The following is a 21,464-nucleotide window of genomic DNA, read 5'->3' as shown; positions in this document are numbered from 1 at the left end:
ATATCTCAATATTACTGTTTAATTGGGCAAGCTAAGGTAGTTGACTTTTTGTTTCTTTCTTTTTTTAAAAAATATATTTTATTGATTTTTTACAGAGAGGAAGGGAGAGAGAGAGAGAATCAGAAACATCGATGAGAGAAACATCGATCAGCTGCCTCCTGCACATCTCCCACTGGGGATGTGCCCGCAACCCAGGTACATGCCCTTGACCGGAATTGAACCTGGGACCCTTCAGTCCACAGGCCGACGCTCTATCCACTGAGCCAAACCGGTTTCGGCGACTTTTTGTTTCTTGATTGACAAGAGGTCTGCTAAGCAATTAAAAAATAAAGAAGATTATAGGATAATTATAATGGCTAATATTGACTCTCCCAAGAGCTTTGCATGCATCTTCTCATTCACTGCTCACAGCAATCTGATTCGGTAAACATTCATTTCTCTATTTTCCAGATGATGCAAATCACACATAAAGCAGTGAAGTAACTTATCCCAAATCACCCAGTAAATTACTGGGCAATTCTGCCCAGAAAGTGGCAGAACTGACTGGAACCCTTGGCTGTTTGATCCCGTAGTCCTTATTCCCCAACATTTTTTTTTTCACTATGGGGAAATGAATTCCAGGTGTAACAAATTTAATGCAGAATAAACAATTTGGGGAGCACAGTCTATAAATTAGGTAACATCCATGGTTATAGGCTTTACTTCTTTGCTCATCTCTACTATTGTGCCAAAAAAATACCTTTGCTTCAATTGAAGAATTAATTTTTAAGATTCAGTTGTAATCTTTGCCTCATCTGACTTTTGAAGTGACTTTGCCAGCAAGTTCACATTCTGTACGGAGTATAGTTAACATGTGGCCTGTGGTAGACATTTAGCAAATGTTTATGGAATGAATTCTAATGAGATGCTCAAGATATCTACTATTTAGAACATTCTCCTGAGCTCCACAAGGCCTATCGGTGGTTGCCACCAAGCCTGACTTTACACCATGCAGAAATAGTTTGGGGAAGGGAAGAAAAGATACCAATTGGATTATTTCAAATTACCACAAATCAGTTAATGTCCTATATTTCAATTTTTAAGCAACATGATTATTAAATTCAGATAAACCACTGGTCTTTCTGGCAAACTTCATAATCACAAAAGCCAACTTGACCGTGCTGGTACCCGACTCCGAGGTCCTACCTTCTGGTGACTTATGCTATTTCACCAGCACAGGCAGAAATGAAGCATGTCTCCGAATCCAGACGTGATTAGTAATGACTTGTTCCTAAATCTTAAGTTCTCAACAGTCTAAATTCACTGTCAGAAAATGGAGTTTTGGGTTAGTGGCTCTTTGCACTCTTGTTTCTTTGCCCTATTCTTGGTAGCAGAAATGAAGCTTCCTAGTCTAGGGTTATATTCTGGCCAGAAAAAGCCATGGAGTAGAGAATTGATTTGTCAGTTATTTTGAACAGTCAGAGCTGCTGCTTCATGGAACCATTTTGGGTAGACTTAGAAGTAATAGTGGTTGAGCACTGACCTATGAACCAGGTCATGATTGATTCCTGGTCAGGGCACACTAGATCACCAGTGTGGGGCGTGTGGGAGGCAGCCAATGATTCTCTCTCATCGATGTTTCTATCTCTCCCTCTCTGAAATCAAATATATATATTTTAAAGAAGTCATTAGGCATGTGGGAACCCCGTTCGCCCCATGCTGCTTGGAAAACCGGCTGAGATGGAAAATGGTCTCAGAATTCTTTTTTTTTTTTTTAAATATATTTTATTGATTTTTTACAGGAGGGAGAGAGAGAGATAGAGAGCTAGAAACATCGATGAGAGAGAAAAATCGATTCAGCTGCCTCCTGCACACCTCCCACTGGGGATGTGCCCGCAACCAAGGTACATGCCCTTGACCGGAATCGAACCTGGGACCCTACAGTCCGCAGGCCGACGCTCTATCCACTGAGCCAAACCGGCTACGGCCAGAATTCTTATGTGACTGCTCACAGGATCTAAGCAGGTTTAAACGACTGATGTTGGGCAGACACAGGTGATGGAAGAGATGCAGACTGGTGAACTGGAGAGTACATGCCTCACCTGAAAAAGGCAACCAACTCCTCCTCCTCTCCAGCTGTTACTCCAGTTTCAGCACATACGGGGTCCCAATGAGTGTAATTTGAGGAAGGCTAGGGTTATATCATCAGAGATTCATTTTTGTGTGTGCTGAAATTGGTCTTTCTTCCAGCTAGCACTGGAAACTATTAGCACATTATTTCTTAAGTTCTATTACTTAGGGAGAATGAAGTATCAGCTCTTTAATCTCTATGGGGAGGAAAATTGGAACCGTGGTATTAAGAGCTGAATTCCTGAATGTGGGGCCACCTAAGGTTAAAAAGGAATGGTGGTTTAAAGCTGCCAGTTTCGGGTCCCTCTATTTGGAAATGTCAAAATTCCTTGTAAGTAGAAGCAATTGTACTGATCCTATATACTATTTCAGATTCTCCAAGTCTTTCCAGTCTTCATCCTCACAGTAAATATTAAGAGGGAGAAGTTGCTACAACTGTAGTCGATACACTGGGGAAAATAGTAATTCTTAGCAGACTCATAAAGTGAAAACAATTTAATTCATTATGCAGCTAAAACTTTGTCATTGTTTAGTCTTTTAAGGAGGAAAAACTCAGAAATGACACTTCTTTTTGGCTTTCTGGCTGTGTAAAGATGACTCCTAATATTCATTGTACTAACATGCAAACTAAGATGAAGGGTCAGTGGGTGTAAATGTGATTTGTTAAGGGAGACTAGCAACCTGATTTTTTGATAGAGATATTTTCATGAAATGCTCATCACTAAAGAATACATCAAAAACCATACTTTATTTTATGTATAGCAATACAATTTACATATTAAATAACACTATAATAGAATGATTTGATATAGTTTTAAACAGAAGGTAAAAGGGAAAAATTTCAGGTTACAAAACCCCTCCCCCTGGAACAAATTAAAAAAAACCCCAAAACACTTTTTCCAGATGGGTCAATGCAGCAAATGTCTTCAGTGACTATGTCTAATTCCTATTGCACAAATGGTCAATGGAATTAAAAAAGGAAACCCAACTCTCACAACCACTGCCTCAAAGAAATCACACATGTTGGATTCTTTTGGAATGCAAAGATGGTACTTGCTACTTCAATACACAGAAAATTGAATTCACATATCCACCACACAAAAACCCCCCAAAAAACAAAAATCAAAAACAAAACTATGACGGAGTTGAAACTAGAAAAAAATTAGCTTTATATGAAAATATAAAATTCTATGATTATATACCATAGATACAAAGTTCCCAGAAGATGCTTATCCAAGCAACAAAATATTTACACTCTTAATGATTTTAGCTATTTCAAAATGAAGTGAAAGAAACACGAATCAACATGAAGGCTAAGTGATTTTTTTTGTTTGTTTTTAGTTTTTAGAAACAATGGCTGCTTGCTAGTTTCAAATGTCTTAACAAAAGAGTCACTACCCCAAATGTTGGAGAGTTGCTACATTTTATAAAATCGGCTGTCTCCTTTTCTGGAGATGTTTATTTCTTAAAACTCAAGATATTTTTCTTGAAATTAATTATCCTCTGTAGAAAATTCTTCCCTTTGCAAATATTTAACAAAAATACTAAAAACAGTTTAACAGCTAAGACAAAGTAGAGGCCAAATATCATTATTACAATTCCTTCCTATTTGTAGCATGCCTTCTTTCTAGAGATAAGTAAAGCCAATATTGGATGTTAAATGGCAAGATGTTCAGGGGAAGTGCAAAGGGGTAAGTGAAATTACAGCTGTTAAAAAAAAAAAAGCAGGCATTTCCCTTCATATAAAAATTCACTGACACCATTGGAACATAAACTTTGGAACATAAGGAGTTGAAATGCATTTTCCAGTATAACTGCTAAATTCTTAAGACAAACTACATTTTTATTATTATTTTTTAAATTATGATGAGTTGGGGTTTCTTTATTTTTTATTTTTGCTTTGAATCAGTACTATGTATCTTTGGTAAATTGGTACTATATTTTAATTTTTAAATACAGTATATAAGCATTCAAGAAAAAATTCATAACAAGGCAGTTGTGCTGTGTCATTAAGAAATAATTAAGGTTAGTTGATTTAAATATGTCACTCTGGGCTAAAAACTCCCTTGAATACCGTTACCTCCTCTGACCTTGCTGGACTCTCCAACTTGAGATAGACTAAAAGCTCCAATGAATAAAAATTCAGAAAACCAATTCAATTGATCTTATTCTTCCTGAAATTCAGACGTTAACTTTTTTGTATATAAAAAAGATATTGTGGCTTTTGGATGCAAGAGAGTTCTCCTGATGGAAATAAGGTGTCTTTTCTCTGATGCCCAGCACGGCTGCTTGGCCTGTTCATTGCAATTCAATTTTGTATGATGTGCACATTCTGTTTACCTAGAGCTAAAGTCATATACCCAGTGCGCTTATTTTATAAAATAGCACACATTAATTTGCAAAAGCTATTTCCTTTCCCCGAGTGCAGTGGTGATAACCTTGTTAAGCCATGTGCTTATGTTTCAAAGAAAATGCCATCTTTGAAGCTCTGCCCTGGAAAAGCTGCAAGCATGCCTCCGCCAAAAACAAAGGAAGAACAGGCGGGTACACTCTGTGGGGAAAGGGAGGAACTGCTGTGCGCGCATCACTGTCCTCAGTGAAGCAGGCTTGGATCGCTTTCGCAAGATGGGCACATAGCAATTGCTCATAGCTCAGCGGGTCAGGATTTGCAGACTTTGGTTCAAGCCCGCTGTAAACAAACAACTGGCTCACAGAGAACTTCTAAACCATCCTGGTAATGTTTCTATTCTATTTACGAGCTCTCTCTTTTATCATGATTCGGATGGCCATAAAAGAGAGGGTCACAGAACTGTGTTGGAGGGTGTGCAGTTCCGTGAATTGAGACCTCTGTAAATAGCACAGAAGGGAATACTTGCGGTGTGTCTCCTAACCAATGTTTACTTTTATATTAGGAAAAAATTACTGAGGGATCACGAACCCCAACTTGAACATTACTTCTGAAAGTCAAGTCCATTGTGCCAACTACTGTAGTTAACTCATGTCAGTACTCTATACAGCCAAAGTAACCTACTTAATTGACTACAACGATCTAGTTTGTAATGATCTGAAACCTTTCCCTTCCCGATTCCCTGTGGTCTTCTGGCAGTTGTAGTGCTTCAGTGTTGAAGCTTTATTCTTGAGTGTTAGGCAGAGCTTCCTTCTATCACCTCTGATGGGAGCAGGGGGACTGTAAAGGTGTCTTAATCATCTAGCACATTTACAGTTAGCAAACTTTGCTCATTTTCACATCTTTTCTCAAGGAATATTCTGTGTTGCTGAATCCATGATAGATGAGATTAACCTAAGCCCTGAAAATTACGTAGTTCATGAGAACTCCATTGACTGGGCCTATGCATTAGAACTCCGGGGCGTGGCCTGTGGCCTCTCTCTGCTTAGGGGCTTTGGCCCTTCAGCACCGTTCTGACAAACTTCACGGAAAGCCAGTGCAAGAGAAAGAGGACCTCAGTGCTGATGATCATTAATATTCGAACGCCTACCAAGATAGTAAAATAGCCAGTGGGGACTTTTTGTTGAAGTTTATTGACATAAAAAATAATCAAAACCATTTTTTTTTTCTTAACAGGTCCAGTTTTGGCAGTGATGTCACTCCTGACAGAAGTTGTCCCTCGAAAGCAAACAAGCACTAGGAGAAACAGATCTCAGTAGGTAGGTTATTTTTTTCTAACGGAACTGAAATTCCTCATAATGTTCCTAATTTTCCCATTATGTACAGTGGGGTGAATGTGGCTCCAGGGGTTAGGCCCTGGGCTCTGTGTGATGATCATCAGCCTCTCTTACTGAAGTATGTCTGATCTTGAGGCTAAACTACATCTTGAAAATGTAGATATCACATTTTACACAAGATTCTATTTTCCTCTCTCCAAATCTGATTTGCCCACATGTGGGAGTCTAGATGGTCCTAGACTTTTGCTAATACAGTATTTTCATTCTAATCCTAAGTAGAAGAATGTATGTAATTACGAGATTTATCATGAAACGTTTGGCAAAGGAAAGAATGTTAACTAGATAGGTAGTTTTTATTAGATTGCGATACGAGTAATAGGAATTTTAGAGGACTAGTTTCAAAATTACACACCTGCAAAAATTTTCATATTCCACCTGCCGTGAGGTATGGTATTATAAACCACGAAACATTAATGGAGAGTCACTAAAGGGTTTCTTAGCTGAGCTGTGTAAAATATTGCCATCTCTCTATTGTAAAAGGTAGTCCTGCTTTTAGGGTGGAGCTATTTCAGAGTCAGATGGAAATAACACACACTGTCCACATAGCTACTGTGAAAACCGTAATTCAGAGATATCCTTTATTTTGACACAGTTGGGCATTTTTAAGCTATGAATATACGTTTGTAACTAATAGGTGATGTTCACATGAAGCAACTTTGAAACCTTCTAATTTCTTAATCGATGTCTTCCCCATCATACAAGGAACTGTTTCAAGGCCATGAGGTTGACCGACCTTCTTAGTAGCTCCCAAAACCTACTATTCTTTAAAAGAAAACAATGCTCATCCACTAAAATAAAGAAGGCATACAGCATTGAACAATGTCTAAAAAAAAAAAAAAAAAAAATAGCAGAAGAGGGCTGAGGAAAAACACAGCATTGCCTGCTAGTAGAATGTAACTGCTTTAGCAAGAATAATAATAGAACCAAGATTCACTATCATAACAAAGACCTTCACTGTACTGAACTAAAAAAGTAGCATGGATGTTGTTACGGAATGTCACACCAGGGTTTGCTTTAGTATTAGATTATAGGCAGTAACACTGATCAGATAGTGCAAAGTAGGTCAAACTGCGTTCCACGGGGGGTGGGGGGTGAACAGAGGTGCAAATGCTCAGTAGGATACCATTAAGACATAAAATGGCAAAAAATAAATATCAAAACTTTTATCAGTGTAAAAAAGTAACTGGGTTATTGTATAACCTAGAGTCTGGCAAAAAAGGCCTCAAAAAAGTTCTCAGTCTTCAGAAGTTTTACAAATTAGGCGCCTGGCAGGTCACAGTCACACCAGAGACTCCATGCTCTCGGCAGGGTCCGATTCGTCCGCAATGAGAACAGCACCGTTTTTGTCCACTGCCATGGGCCCGTTCCCATTTTCTTTAGTGCTGACCAGGCTGAGCATTGCTTTATAGACAAACTGGTATTGTTCCTGAAAAACAAGAGGAAGACGGCGTGAGCCAGAGGGCAGCCGAGTCATTTCATCTAAGGCAGGAATACTAATTAGAAATGTAACTGGAAAACATTCTAGAGAAACAGGAATGGACGTTTATGCTGCCTGAAAAAAAATCACATGAATCCTTTACAACCAAGACATGTGCTTTCTTCACGTCCTTTAGGTTTCTGCTCGCTTGGAACCAATGCCCACTGTCGAGAGTCCATTAAGGTAGCAGGGTATCCGCCTATTGTAACTAGGGAACCCTATACCCTAGAGAGCAGAGTTTCTCCACCCCAGACGACTCTTTGTTTTGGAGGTCTGCTTATTCACTGCAGGATGCTCAGCAGCATCCCTGGACTCACTAGACGCCAGAGCACTTCCTCCCACTCCAGTTGTGACAACCAGAAAAGTGTCTCGACGTTGCCAAATGTCCCCTGAGGATGGGGAGGGGGCCCAAATCACCCCCAGCTGGGAACCACTGCTCCGCAGTCTGAGTTCTGACTGATGTTGTATAGTCTTCATGAATAAGCAGAGTACTTACAATATCTGTGAAAACTCCAGGCCTCATAAGATTGATCATTTTTGCAACCTGGAAAACATCCACGGCGTTTTCATTCTCTAGCTGCTGGGACAGGGTGGTGAGGGCACACAGCATTCCCGCTGAAACCGCTCCATACCTCGGGAAGAAAGAAAATGCTAGTTCAGATCTAAGGGGCTGGAATGACCCTCGCATATTTTCATAGAAGCTACGTAGACTGTATTGACACTTACTCTAAAACACAAAAATGAATGAAATACTGGACAGGGGAAGAGATTTAGAGGCTAACCCTGAGATAAAGATAACATTGCTCTATGAGTGTGAAACCTCCCAAACTGGCTTTATCAGATACTTAGCTTGATGTTTAAGATGAAAGGAGAAGTTCAAAATTAGACTTTAGAGAGATACAGAAGATCTGATGCCTGGATGGGTTAGATAATATGGTAGGAACAATGATATGAGAACTTTAACTATAAGCCATTGAACAAGTAGAAAGGTGAAAGGCTCTACAAGTTTGTGTGTTTTTTTTTGAACAATCCTCAACAGTTAAATTGAACTTACAAAATATGAATAAAAATGGACATACAATGCTCAAATGCAATCAGAGAATTCTCAAAACGAGTTCCATGTTAAGTAATTATTTTGTGCACAAAGCTTTCTAAATGACAGCATCTTTTGTAAAATTCTTTGAAAATCATGGTTCTCTTTGCTTAAAAAAGTCTTGGGAGAAGGAGACTTTTCCCTAGGCCGGCAGCTCCATTTTCCTATGAACTGTAATGCACAGTTTCCACACGAATGATGAGCAAACAGAGGATTAAATACAGTTGTTCAAGGTGGTGTTTCTGGTACAAATGAGACTAGAACTTAGACGCCCTGTGTTTACTGTTCTGGTAAAAACTATTAAATATGCAGTTTCTGCATTATTCTTACATGAAATTAAAACAGTACAGATTTTTACATCTTTAATCACTCCAACTTTAGAGGTAAAGCATCCACAGATAAAAATGGTTGCAATTTTGGATGCAGCCTTCCAGATGTCAGTATGTCAGTGCATTTCAGCCAGCTCATTCTTTCACCTGCTACAGGCGTACCAGACTCACTCATCACGCAAGGACGGACATTTAGGTTACATGTGTATCTTGCGTGCACCGGAAGAGGAGCCCTCCTGTGGAGAAGAGCTGGGTCACAGGTATGCCTGTTTCTGTTTTCAAGATATTGCCAATTTCTCTCCCAAGTGGTTGTTACCTGTTTACACTTCTCCCAGCATGAGAATATTTGGTTTTTCCTCATCATTTAATTTATGTATTTATTTTTTGGTTAATCCTCATCCAGTTAGAGAGAATGGAAGGGGAAGGGGGAGGAAGAAAGAGAGAAAAACATCGATGTGAGAGAGACACATCAATTGGTTGCCTCCCATACCCACCCACCAGGTTGGGGGTCGAACTTGCAACCCAGGCACATGCCCTTGACCAGAAATCTGACCCTTTGATGCGGGCCTATGCTGTAACCACTGAGAACACCAGCCAGGGCTTTCCTCATCAATTTAAAGTTCAATTCTTTTGCCAATCTGGTGGGTGAAAAACTTACTATTGTTTTAATTTGTATTTCTTATCAGGGAAGTTGAATATCTTTTTGCTTATTGACAATCTATATTTCCTCTTCGGAAACTGACTATTAATATACTTTGGACATTTCTCTATTAGGTTTATCTCTTTTAAATGGATTCATAGAAGTTATTTTATGTTACCTATGGCACTTGTTGCAAGTATTTTTTTCCAATCTTTAGTTTCTGTTCACATTGTGGTTGTTTACATCGTAATGAAGTTTAGATGTAATCAAGTTGATCAAATTCTCATTTTTGGCTTTTTTGGAATCTTGTTTGAGAATGCTTTCTCTAGTCCAGTATTTTACATTGTTTTCACATTTTATGAATTCATCTGAATTTTATTCTGGTTTTGGTGTAAGGCAGTGGTTCTTAACCTTCTGGCCCTTTAAATACAGTTCCTCATGTTGTGACCCCCAACCATAAAATTATTTTCGTTGCTATTTCATAACTGTAATTGTGCTACTGTCATGAATCGTCATGTAAATATCTGATATGCAGGATGGTCTTAGGCAAGCCCTGTGAAAGGGTCGTTCGACCGCCAAAGGGGTCGCGACCCACAGGTTGAGAACCGCTGGTGTAAGGTAAGGTCTGATTTTAGTTATTTTTCCCCATGGGTAACTAATTGCTCCAGCATATTTTTTAATGCTTTCAATTAGAATTTATAGTTTTCTTCATAGTCCTGGCTAATTTCATTCTGGGTTAACTCCTAGGTGTTTTAGAGTTTGTTACTAAGAATGGACTCACGGCATTTTGTTTGGTTTCAGTTGGTGGAAAGGTGATTTTCACATGGTGAACTTGTATCTGGCCATGCGGCAGAACTCTCTCTGAGGTCTAATTATCTGTGAACCGTTTCTCCAGGTTGGCTACATCTTTATCTGCTAGTAATGCCAGTTTTGCCCCTTTTCAACCCTTAAGTATTTTGCTTTACTGTGTTGGTCAGGACCTAGATAGTTCTGTACTCTAGCACTACAAGGATACATCATGCTGTATTCTTTAATGGTAAAGCTTCTAAGTTTTTAATATTAAATAAAAATGGTATAGGTTTTTCTGATAAATAACACTGATCAAGTTAAAGAGGATGCTTTATACTTGCAGTTTGCTGAGTTTTTGTTTGGAGGATGGGGATTATAAATAGGTGCTATTTTGCTTTGCAACATCTATTGATTTTTTAGCAATACCTTTAATAGTAATGTTCTAAATTCACTGAGTTTTTTGGTAATATTTAACCAGCTCTTCATTCCCAGAATCAATCTAACTTTTTCATGATGTATAATTCTTTGAATATAACACACTGGTTTTATTTGACAGTATTTAGACATTTTTATCCACATTCTAATGTCTGTTCTGCGTGTTGTTTAAATGCAGCCTGTCAGAACTTAGTGGCCTTAACAGTTTTGAGAACTCATCCTTTTATTCAATTCTTATTCATCGCTAACGTGTGGTGTGCTCTTACTATGTTGCTAGGCTTTTTTTTAGGTATTTTACATGCAGCAACTTAACCTTCACAATAACCTATTTTTAGGTGGTACTATTATCCACATTTTGAGGTTGAAGAAACAAGGCACATTCAGGTGAATTAACTGGCCAAAACCTCATAGCTGGTGACTAGAGCCTAGATTTGAGCTGATACATGTAAATGACTAGGAACAGAGACTAGCACATCTACCATATGTTCAAAAAGTATTATTATGCTTTTGATTGAAGGAAGAGGGGCAGGAAGAGATTAACCAAAGAACTTATATGCACATACATTACCCATGGATGCTGACGACAGTGCAGTGAAAGCCTGGGGCGGGGGCGGTCAACGGGAAAAAAGGGTGGTATATGGGTCATACTTTCAACAATAAAGGTAAGTTATAAAAGAGTTTACTAGCATGGAATTATAAATAGTTTTAAATATTTATGTCCTTTAAAATAATTCTATTATTTTAGCCTTTTATTATAGAAAATATCAAACCTACATAAAAGTACAATAGTACAGAAGCCCTCATGTAGCCATCAATAAATCACAACAATCACTAGCTCAAGGGAAATCTTGTTTTATCTCTACTTCCTCCCTCATGTACATTGAAGCAAATCCCAAGTATTTTATTCATTAATATTTTGTTATAAAACTCTAAAAGATAAGTAAACATTATCACACCAAGGATATTAACAATTCTCAAATGTTTTTATGTAATTACAGATATATGGTAGATTTTTCCTCACCAGTTTTCAAAGTTCTATCTTTCATTAGACTTACTATCTCCTCCCTGCCCCCATTTCATTACTATTGGCTTTTATCTTTTAATTCCTTGAACTTTTTTTGAATTTATTTTTTCCTGTTTTCTTGAGGTGAAACATTAGCTTTTTAAAAATCTTTTCTGCAATAAATACAGCTTAGGCTGGAATTTTCTCAGTGTAGTTTGGCTATATCATCATTTCATTTTAAGTATTTTGTAATTTCTATTTTCAATACCTCTTTAACCCATGAATTATCTACAATTCTAGAGATAAGAACTTCAGTGTCTTAGTATAAGGATTTGGGGTCTCATTTCATTATTGGTTTTTAATATTAATGCATTGTAATCAATGAATGTGGCCTTGTGTGGTATCATTTTTTTTAAATGTACTGAAATTCCATTTATGGTCAATTTATCTAAATAAACCATTTACATGTGAAGAGACTATATGGTCTCTCGATACAGTTTCTTAGGTAAACTCTTTTACATATCACTAACTATTAGATCAGCCTTGTTAATTGTGGTATTCAGGTCTCTTATTGTTCTATTGTATCCTGATCATTCTGTGTAAGAATTTATCTCTTTATTCAGTTCTTGGAAAACCTCAGCCATTATTTCTTCCTCTTGCATCTCTCCATGGGCTCACCTCTTAGACATATGTTGAAACTTCTGTATCCAGCTTATGAGTTTAATTTCAGCTTTGTCCATTTTACTACCAGCACTTCTTTCCATTTCCTAGGCTCTAATTTGTTCCTGACACACAACACAGGTTTTCAATTCATTTCACACAGTCTTCCTTCAGATCTCTGAGCATATTTTAAAATCCTGTTATTGCTCTGTCCTAAATGCTAAGTTCTACTGAGTTTACTACTTTTTCATTTTAGCATGGTACTGAGGTTTTCCAGGGGGAGAATTTAACCTTTGCTAGTCTGTTCTAGAGAAACTGTTAAACTTGGGGATCCTTTTCCCCTTCCTTCGTTCTTTCTTAAAGTTATCCAAACCATGTGGGGCTGCTCTGGCCTTTCCTATATTTAGTCACTCTTAAGTCAGTATCTAAATTATAATGAAGTATCTACACAAGAAGACATTAAACACACAAGAATTAAACATGACTAGAAACTAAGTCAAATCAATCAAACACACAGATATTTTTAAGTACCTTCTGTAAACCAAGCATGAATAAAGATTGAAAGGCCATTCTTTTTTTCAGCAGTTTGGGAGTTAAGTAGGATTAAAGGATGTTTGTCAAGTTTCATGGATCTGCACTTAAAATTATAGGGCTGTGGTAAAAAATGAGGCAGGTCATTTATAAGCTAGATTAGTAAGAAGAGTATATAAAGTCCTGGCTCTGGCAGTTTGTCTGCACTCCCTCAAAGCAATGCTTTTTAACTAGTGCTGTTAACGAAGCATTTTCATCTTTCCCTTCCTATGCCACAAAGACATCAAAAGAAATGCAAGCACTTTAAGTTACCAACCAATGCAATGTTTGTAGGTGCTCTGCTGATACACATTTTATAACACACCAGAGTTCCTTGCATCATCAGTGTGTATAACATCTACATGCCCATTTAATCACTTTTTACTAACTACTCACAATTGTTACAGCTTTGCTCTTAAGAGGTTGTTTTTAACATGATAGCCAAGAATGTAATCTTGGGGGAAAATAGCAATGCAAACACCTTCCGCAGTACTATAAGACATTAAAACTTTGTAAGTGAATGAGAAATAAAGTAGGAAAACACTCAAGTCTGACAGATGTGAGTGCAGGATGCTTACTGTGAAAGTAGCTGGATTTGACTGTGGCAGGGCCGGCTTCTGGCCTCGCCACCTGTTCAGTTGCGGGGAGCGGGGGCGTGTTTTGCTGGATCCCCTACTCAGAAGGGTCCTGCACTTAAGTTTAGTGCTCTGTTGTAGCCATGTAGAAATTCCTAATTTTTGGACAATTGTTCCTGCATTTTCATTTTACACTGGTCCCCACAAATGATTGTAGCTCTGACACTTACTGTCTGTGCACACAGGCCGTTACTGAGCGTCACTATACTTGTTTTCTTATATGTGAAGCAGGGATCTTAAAGCTCCCCTCCCAGAGGATGAATTTGAGGATTAAATGAATTGGTGATAAAGGAGTGTCTTTGCAGCAGTTGGTATAGAAGGCACTCCATACATTTCTGCATCTCCTATAGACTATCTCAGGACCAAATTAAAATAAGTTACTGAAAACCCTCAAGAGCTTTTGCTTATTTGAGCTGTATCTGTCAATATCAGAAATTAGAACTGAGGAAAACCATGCAAGCACACATTCCATTAAGCATCAGAGCGAGGATGCCTCCCAGGTCACACAGCTCAGGAACGCTGTACTGTACGCTCGCTCGCAGCAGAAGGAGTGAACAAGGCAAACAGTATCCACATTATTATGAAAACAGTGTTCACCTCTTGAATCTCCATCTCATGGAAGGGCCTTGAAGACAACCCCCCTTCCCCTCCAGTCCCCCAATCAAGTGTCCTTAGAACACACTTTGAGAACTGTTCAGTGAAATTAGGCTACTGTGATATCCAATAGGGTGACAGATACGTCCCCAGAGTGAATGTGCTGTGAGTGAGGGCCTAATCTGTTGTCTCACAAGACTGTGTAAGAACCTATCTCCCAACTTCTGTAGAAACAGACTCCCTTGTAAAACCTTGACAGTAAATGATACGGCTCAGCTCTGAACAGAATTGACTTAAGCAGATGAATACAGGATGCTGTGCCTGCCCTCAAAGAGCATTTGTTTATGTTTTGGTGAGGAATTTTATCATTTATCTAGAAATGTCATCTACCTGGCACCCAGCTGAGGGCCCTGAAAGCAGGTGTTAAAAAGATCACTATGAAGACCAGAGATATCGTGGAGTCTGTGCACTAAGAGCTAAACTCTGACTTACAGTGGAAGCGCTCAGGTCCTCTCTCCAAGTCTGCTCACTTCTAATTTTGAGCTTAAAATGCTTTGTAAATTGGCTTTACTGTTCACAGAAGAATTGACAAATGCAACAAAAAACAAGGTGCAAGGCTCTCTGGCGAAAATTCGTATCGGGGTACATATCTTGAATTTTTGTAGGTCATCACAGTCTGAAACATAGTACCCACTATGTGCCAGGCACTGGGCTTCACCCTATGGAGACTGGGATGAGAAAGTTACCACTGCTGGTCTCAACAGTCATGTGGACAAATAGTTACAATATCTGATAAATAGGAATGGCTCTGGTAAGGATGTGATGTTTATAAATGGTTTTGATGATCACCTCTGAAATGAGTGAGACTTTTTGAACAGTGTGTTGAATGAAGGGGCACTCGGAGGAAAGTCTGTGCAGGGAAAGTGGCCTGTAGGAGGACGCGCTGGCAGCTGGAAGAGGAAGCAGGCCACACTGTGAGAGAATTTGTGCTGTGCTGGAAGGGTGGGGAGCAGCAACAAGAGGTGGCAGATGGGGCCGGCAGGAAGAGGACAAGTTTGGTTTCAGATAAGCTAACATATAAGGGGGTTACAGGCCATCATGAAGGGATATAGGTACTGAAAGGAAACTCATTCAGATTGCACTAAAGCTAGCAGCTGTTTAAAAATTTAACGTTGTTCCTGAGTAATGTGGAAAAGCAATTTCTGTGGAATTGCTTATCACCTAATGATGGTGGGTGGAGAAATGAATGAACACACTGCTTTAGGTGGTTTTCATCCCCATCACTTATGATGTTTGTAGACCCATTGGCTTAGGGTTAACTTTATCTTTTCTTATTTAGGCCTAAGAACAGCTACCTTTGATAATTCCAGAGGTGGAATAAAATAAAAATCATTGAGTAATACACCTAAAAGCTGAATATAAATAAATGATTGAAACAGTTCTGCTAATACTGTTTAACTAGGCAGTGGTATTCTTTTCCTTTTCTCCTTCCCTTACCATAAAACCATAAGATTAAGTGTTTTACTGATTTTAGGACAAAATCCCTTGGAGTATTACTATACCATCCAAGTGAGTCTTAGGACTTGGGCAGCAACATTACGATATTACGATTTGGCCTGAATTAATAGGAGATGGTAACACCCAGAAGTAATTTAAAAATATCATTCACTTTAGTGGAGGGAAAAAAACCTTCTAGAATCAGCCCTAAATTTATGTATAACTTCCTACCCTAAAGTTTCATAGCCATAGCAACTACCCAGTGATTCTGAGGCTGGCTGTGTGCTGTTTTTTATACACTGTTGGTAGTTTTCACATGAACTGAAGTTTGGACTATAATGCTCTTCTACTCTTAATTCTTAATCTAAGTGAGGCTAACGTTCTGCAACAGTCACCATTTCCTAAGGAAGCAGCCAGTAAAATAGCTTCCTTCAAATAGAACTCTGGATTTGAGGTAAAGGTGCTGACCTAGGCCAAAAATCTTTGTGCACTTTCAATTATATCACAAATTCAAGGGGGTTGGGGGGAAGACAACATAAGCCTTATTTTCAAATTGACTAATATCTATGCTATTGAAGTAGTTGGTAATTTAATGAGCATAATGGATGTACTGAGAATTTGCTGGCCAAGAAAGCTAGATCCCTAGGAACTAAATTAGAGATGAGGATGTGTAACTAGTGCCATGTTGGCTAAAGGTTGGCAAGGTTGTATACAGCTGACTCGCAGCTTTGTCCAGATAGCCGTACACCATGAGGCCTGTCTGTGGCTCTTTCCCTCTTAGTAAAGTGGATGGAGCTGGGTTTGAGCACTGTTTGTACCTTAGAATCTCTGAGCCAGGAGCAACTTTGAGACCTACATTCTTTACCTTTAAAATCCCAAAGACAGAACTCTAAACTTCAGAGCATACTGTAAACTCTAGTAGTTTAACTTTACTGCTAATCAACTAAACCATATTTTAAAAAGTTTCTTCTCTAATAGGTGTTTTTGAAAATTCAGTGTAGGAGTGTTAAAATAAAGGAAACTATCTAGTCAACATAGATAATTAGTAATTTAACTGACTGATTTGTGTTATTAAAACATAAAACCTGGGAAAGCATGCGAATCTATTGTTCTGGGCTCAGATACAGGACTTTCCCCTTTCTAGAGCACAAATTCTAGAACCTGAAGCCTTGAAGGGTTCAACACATTAAAGTGCAGACAGGACCACAACACCCTGCACAGGTACATGTTAGAAATGACACAGAATTGTCCCTAAGAGGGAACTGGTGTCTAAAATGTCTTCCCTTTCACTACTGGAGCAATGCAACAGGCAACCCTGTGAACTTGAAACTTAAGAAGCAGATACATACTCATCGTGGACAATGGTGGGGCCATCCCTTGTCAAGGCCTCTTCCTTGATGACGTTGACAAGTTCAAAGGTACTGCTGATGGGGGCGTCTGGGTTAGGCCACTTGGGACACTGAAAGTGCCGGACTTCCAGGACGTAGTCATCCTGCAACAAGACAACAGAGTTCATTTCACTCTACCGTCCGTGGCTGCAACCTGCTCCTGAGAAAGCACTTCTTGCAGCTAAAGACCAAAGCGAGCAGCTCATGACAGTGAAACAGTAGAATCCTATTTTGTTCAGGCAAAAATTTCATGGAACAATTTTTCTCATCTTTAAAATTAAAAAAAAAAAAGAGGAAGAGCTTAGGAGATCATTTCAGTTACTAATATAAGCCAGCTCCCCTCTTACCTGCCCCTTAAGAAGGCAGTTACTACACATCAAAATACTGTGTAACGAAAAGTCTTATCATCATCATCCCTGCAACACGCCGCAAGCTTTCCATTTCTGATGGCAAAGAAAACACTGAGTGCTAGAATATTGTTTGTTCCAATTATGTCAACAGACCCATTTGTATGTGCTCACTCAGAGGAGCTGGTTACGTTTCATCCACACAGCTGGGAAAGCAACTATTGGAAGGTGAAAAAAGGGGAAGTACACATATTTAAAATTAAGTCATACTCACATGCCTGGACCTGCCTGGAGGGTGGTAAATTACTTGTTACTTAGGCCAATCTGCCCAAATATAGCTATTACTCAGCACTGAGGGTTAGGTTACCTGTGTAGCTTCCAGAATAAAGTCGTGGATGATGATTTGTTCTTCATTAGAGAGGCACAGTCTGTCTTTGCTGATAAGGGTGACGGTAAAGGCCTCACAGTTCATGGATTCTTCTCGACTTGGCCAGTACACAAACTCATCTTCTGCCTGTGGGAACCAAAATACATACATAGATAAAATCCTCTACAGTGCTGTCAAACATTTGTGTATGAATTTTCTCTTGCAAAATGATTTCTTATGTTTGCAGTACCTCTCAAGTCATCTTTTAGGTTCATAGATTTATATCCTTATCTAATCATGCTGAGTTCATTGGTTATTGATTGTATTCTACTGTAAAACATACGTGATCATAACCATTTCTACCAATGCTCACCTATGTCACTGTAACAACCAAAATGCATCTATGGACGATGCATTGGCCGCAGCTGAGAAGTGCTCTGTAATATAATTGTCATGGAAAAGGAGACAGGATTTAGGTCAATTAATTCTAAGCTATTATTCATAATTGCTTAAGCAACTATGACAGGCTAATTGTCATTTCCTATGGATTATGTTAATAATAGTTCACAGTTGGTTAACATTTTGCAAAGGACTTTCATAACGTTATCTATCCTATTTAATGATTGCAGTATACTGGTGAGGTAAGGGATTTTATCATCGGCCTTTACAGGACTCCAGAGAGGGCCATGAGTTGGCCAAAATCTCTGATAAATGTTAAGGGACAGAGGCTGTACATAAATAGCACTTGGCTGTAGGTACACAGTGTTCTTTAAAAGAAAAGTTAGTACATGATGTTAGGTTTCAAAAGGGGATAACATAGAAAGCCTTTTAGCCTTGAATCAGGCAAGCTTTAAAATGTTCATCTATTTTAAGATTAAAAGTAAATATTCAGGCTTCGTACTTGAATTCTACCCTTGAAAACTATGGAGACCTAAAAAAAGTTAATTGTTGCAGACTGAGCAATACAATGATTTTGACAATAAGCCCTCCTCCCTTTCCTAATCAGTTCCTATGGCAAACTAAACTTTCTTTGGGCATTTTCCTAAAAATGCTAAGATACCGCTAGTGAAGTCAGAAATAATTCTGAATAGTGTTCAAAACAAAGAGGGTTTTGTTTAATATTACAATGTTGCATTAGAAATGAGCCAACCGTCCAATAAGACTTATCACCCTTTCAAGTTTCAATACAGCTATTGCCAAGTACATTTTTATTTTTAAAGCTCAGCATAAGGGGAAGCAGATTAGCGATTGAGTTCAGGCTATACAAAAGAAGTCTGTAACTGTCAGTGTTTCAATAAACTTCATCCAAAGGAGATGGAAGTAGGGCCCTTTTAGCAGATATTAAAAACAAGGTAATTAATGATGGACAAGGCCACTAAATTTAACCAATATGCACAGACTAAGCATAGGATTTAGGGTTGGATGTGATCCTGAATAAATTAATGTAGTTGAGCCTTCCATTCCATGGCTGCAAAGTGGGAACAGTAAAACTACCTATCTCAAAGAACTCTGATGAGGACAACATGAATAGTAAATTATGGAGTTGGTCTAATGGCTGCCAGAGGGATTTAGTTATGGTGAAAGGAAGGCAGAGAGAAACTTTTGAATACAGGTAGTAAATGGCAATAATGGATCATCTTGAAAGATGGAGAAAAACAAATGCTACTTGTTAATTCAGTAGGCATCCTGGTCTCATGCTTGTTTTGTGACAAATATATTTAGAGGTCAAAGATGTCCAGGCACCTCTAACAGTGCTTTCTCCATTAGGAACCAGTGACTTTTGGGCTCGTCACAGAATTGTGGTCTTGTGAAGTTATACTAATAAACAAATAGGAGTCCAGAAACATTTTTAAATGTTTTGTTGTTAATCCTCACCCAAGGTTATTCTCCCCACTAATTTTTAGAGAGAGAGTGGAAGGGGGGGGGGGGGAGGGGGAGTAGAGAAACATCAATGTGAGAAAGATACATAGGTGATTGCCTCCTGCACACACCCTGACCAGGGATGGGGATTGAACCCAAGGCCCTTTGGTGCATCAGCCGATGCCCTAACCACTGAGACCCACTGGCCAGAGACGTGGTTTTTAGGAAAAACTACAATAAATGAATCTGACTTTGGGCATTGGAGCTGAGAATACAGACAAGTGTGATGCTACTGCAGCCCCGCTACGCCTCAGCGACACTGAGATGACGTGGCCCAGGGCAGTTCCTACATCCTCACTGTCTGCAGACCATGTGTCCTCGCGTTTGGTCCAGCCTCCCCATACAATGAGCTTTTGGGTACATGCTTTTGGTGACTGTCCTCTGTTAAGTGAAAATAAAATACTAATTCACCCAACAAATGAATGTTTTAACAGCCCTACATGCCTCCAAATTCCTCATGCCAACAGAACAGACCCCTACTGCCAGCTAATTTGAAAATTTACACTCGGTTTTCAGCTTCTCAACTTGGTTGCCATTCTATGGTGCAGAAGCAGCCTTGGTATTCTGAAGCTGGAGCAGAATGCGACAGCGAAGAAGTTCCTACTGACTGGGCACACAGTCAAATGCATGTCACCCAGACTAGGGTTCAATCACACTGTTCTTTCCTGACCGAAAACCTCTCTCATCTGACACTCATGAGGCAGATCCTCGTGTTGTTTAGACTTCATGTGCTCACATGTCCTTACAGTAACTTTTGAACCCAACTAATTCTGAAAGGAAGAGATCTAAGCACAACATTTAAGCTTATCTATGCCCACTTGCTGACCATTCTCTTACGTAGTTTAGAGAGCTCAACAGGGAAGGACTAAAGAGAAGAGAAAGAGGTAGTAGCTTAGTGAGGTTCTTAAACACCTTTAAGTGGGAATGGGAGAGCCATTCCTTATCTCCTTTCCTGTAATGGCTCTGCCTTATCGATGGCAGGGAAAAGCAATGTGTAACTACTTTTTATACAATATTTGGGGGGTGGCTGGGGGACACACTACAGCAAAAATGATTGAAAGCATGAGCTCAGGCTACTCAGGTTTAAATCTTGACTCTGATCATTCATGGATGCCCTTGAGCAACTTACTTCCCTCAGTTTCCCCAGCTATTAAATGAGATAATAGTACCTCTGTTATGCAACTGTAGAGGAGAATGAATGAGTTAATAACCAATGCCACCAATAAGTTAAAAAAATACATATAGAGTGATAAATACAGCTACATTCTCAAAACGTTAGCTGCTATTATTGTTTATAGAGGTCGGTGAAGGTCATACATTAATGAAGTTAATAGAAAGACCTTTTTCAAAACCTGCTGCTGCACTGCCACGCACAGTGCAACTGAGGGGCGATACCACCAGCATTAGAGAATCAGGTAATGAACTGGCAGGGAGGGTGACTGAGTCTACACAAGGAATGGGAGCAGGTTAAAGATGAGAGGTCTGGGCTCCTCCCTAGCACCTACAGACACGGCACAGCCCTGTGGCAAGTACCAAAGTGATTGATGCTTAAGGCCGCCCGGCTCATTAGCATACAGCAGATGTGCTTCACTCACCAAGCTCTGGTTGTCCGGCAGCATGACAATGATCTGTGCATTGTGATCCCAAATCATTCGCCAGAAATCTTTCGTAGTGTGTGGCAGAGGATGCTGGGTTATAATGAATTCATTGCTCCTGTAATAGCCCTTCAGTTAGGAAGACAAGCAATTATTATGATTATTTTATTCTAACATTGCAGTAGTAAAACATATTCATGAAATAAGGTAGCACTGTTTGGACCATACTGAAATAATTGAAAAAAGGCATTCAGTGCATTTGGCTAATTTTT

The 21,464-nt window shown here is 39.1% G+C and overlaps 1 protein-coding gene across 3 annotated transcripts in view; it reads right to left on the bottom strand.

Moving 5' to 3' along the window:
- Positions 1-2,838: 2,838 nt before the first annotated feature.
- Positions 2,839-21,464, bottom strand: part of PTPRG (protein tyrosine phosphatase receptor type G) — a 675,258-nt gene continuing 656,632 nt past the window's right edge. For all 3 annotated transcript variants that reach the window (XM_070390897.1, XM_070390899.1, XM_070390898.1), the window contains 5 exons: positions 21,193-21,321; positions 17,678-17,824; positions 16,925-17,067; positions 7,827-7,962; positions 2,839-7,279 (listed from right to left, as the gene is read on the bottom strand). In XM_070390897.1, coding sequence (XP_070246998.1) covers positions 7,133-7,279; positions 7,827-7,962; positions 16,925-17,067; positions 17,678-17,824; positions 21,193-21,321 — 702 coding nt within the window. In that variant the 3' untranslated portion in view covers positions 2,839-7,132. The remainder of the gene's footprint in view (positions 7,280-7,826; positions 7,963-16,924; positions 17,068-17,677; positions 17,825-21,192; positions 21,322-21,464) is intronic.

The sequence above is a fragment of the Myotis yumanensis genome, unplaced genomic scaffold (genome assembly GCF_028538775.1).
Source record: "Myotis yumanensis isolate MYYU_CA2020_CCGP unplaced genomic scaffold, mMyoYum1.0.hap1 SCAF_14, whole genome shotgun sequence".
Classification (NCBI taxonomy): domain Eukaryota; kingdom Metazoa; phylum Chordata; class Mammalia; order Chiroptera; family Vespertilionidae; genus Myotis; species Myotis yumanensis.
The sequence above is the reverse complement of the archived record's forward strand: the minus strand, read 5'-3'. Positions and strand labels throughout refer to the sequence as shown.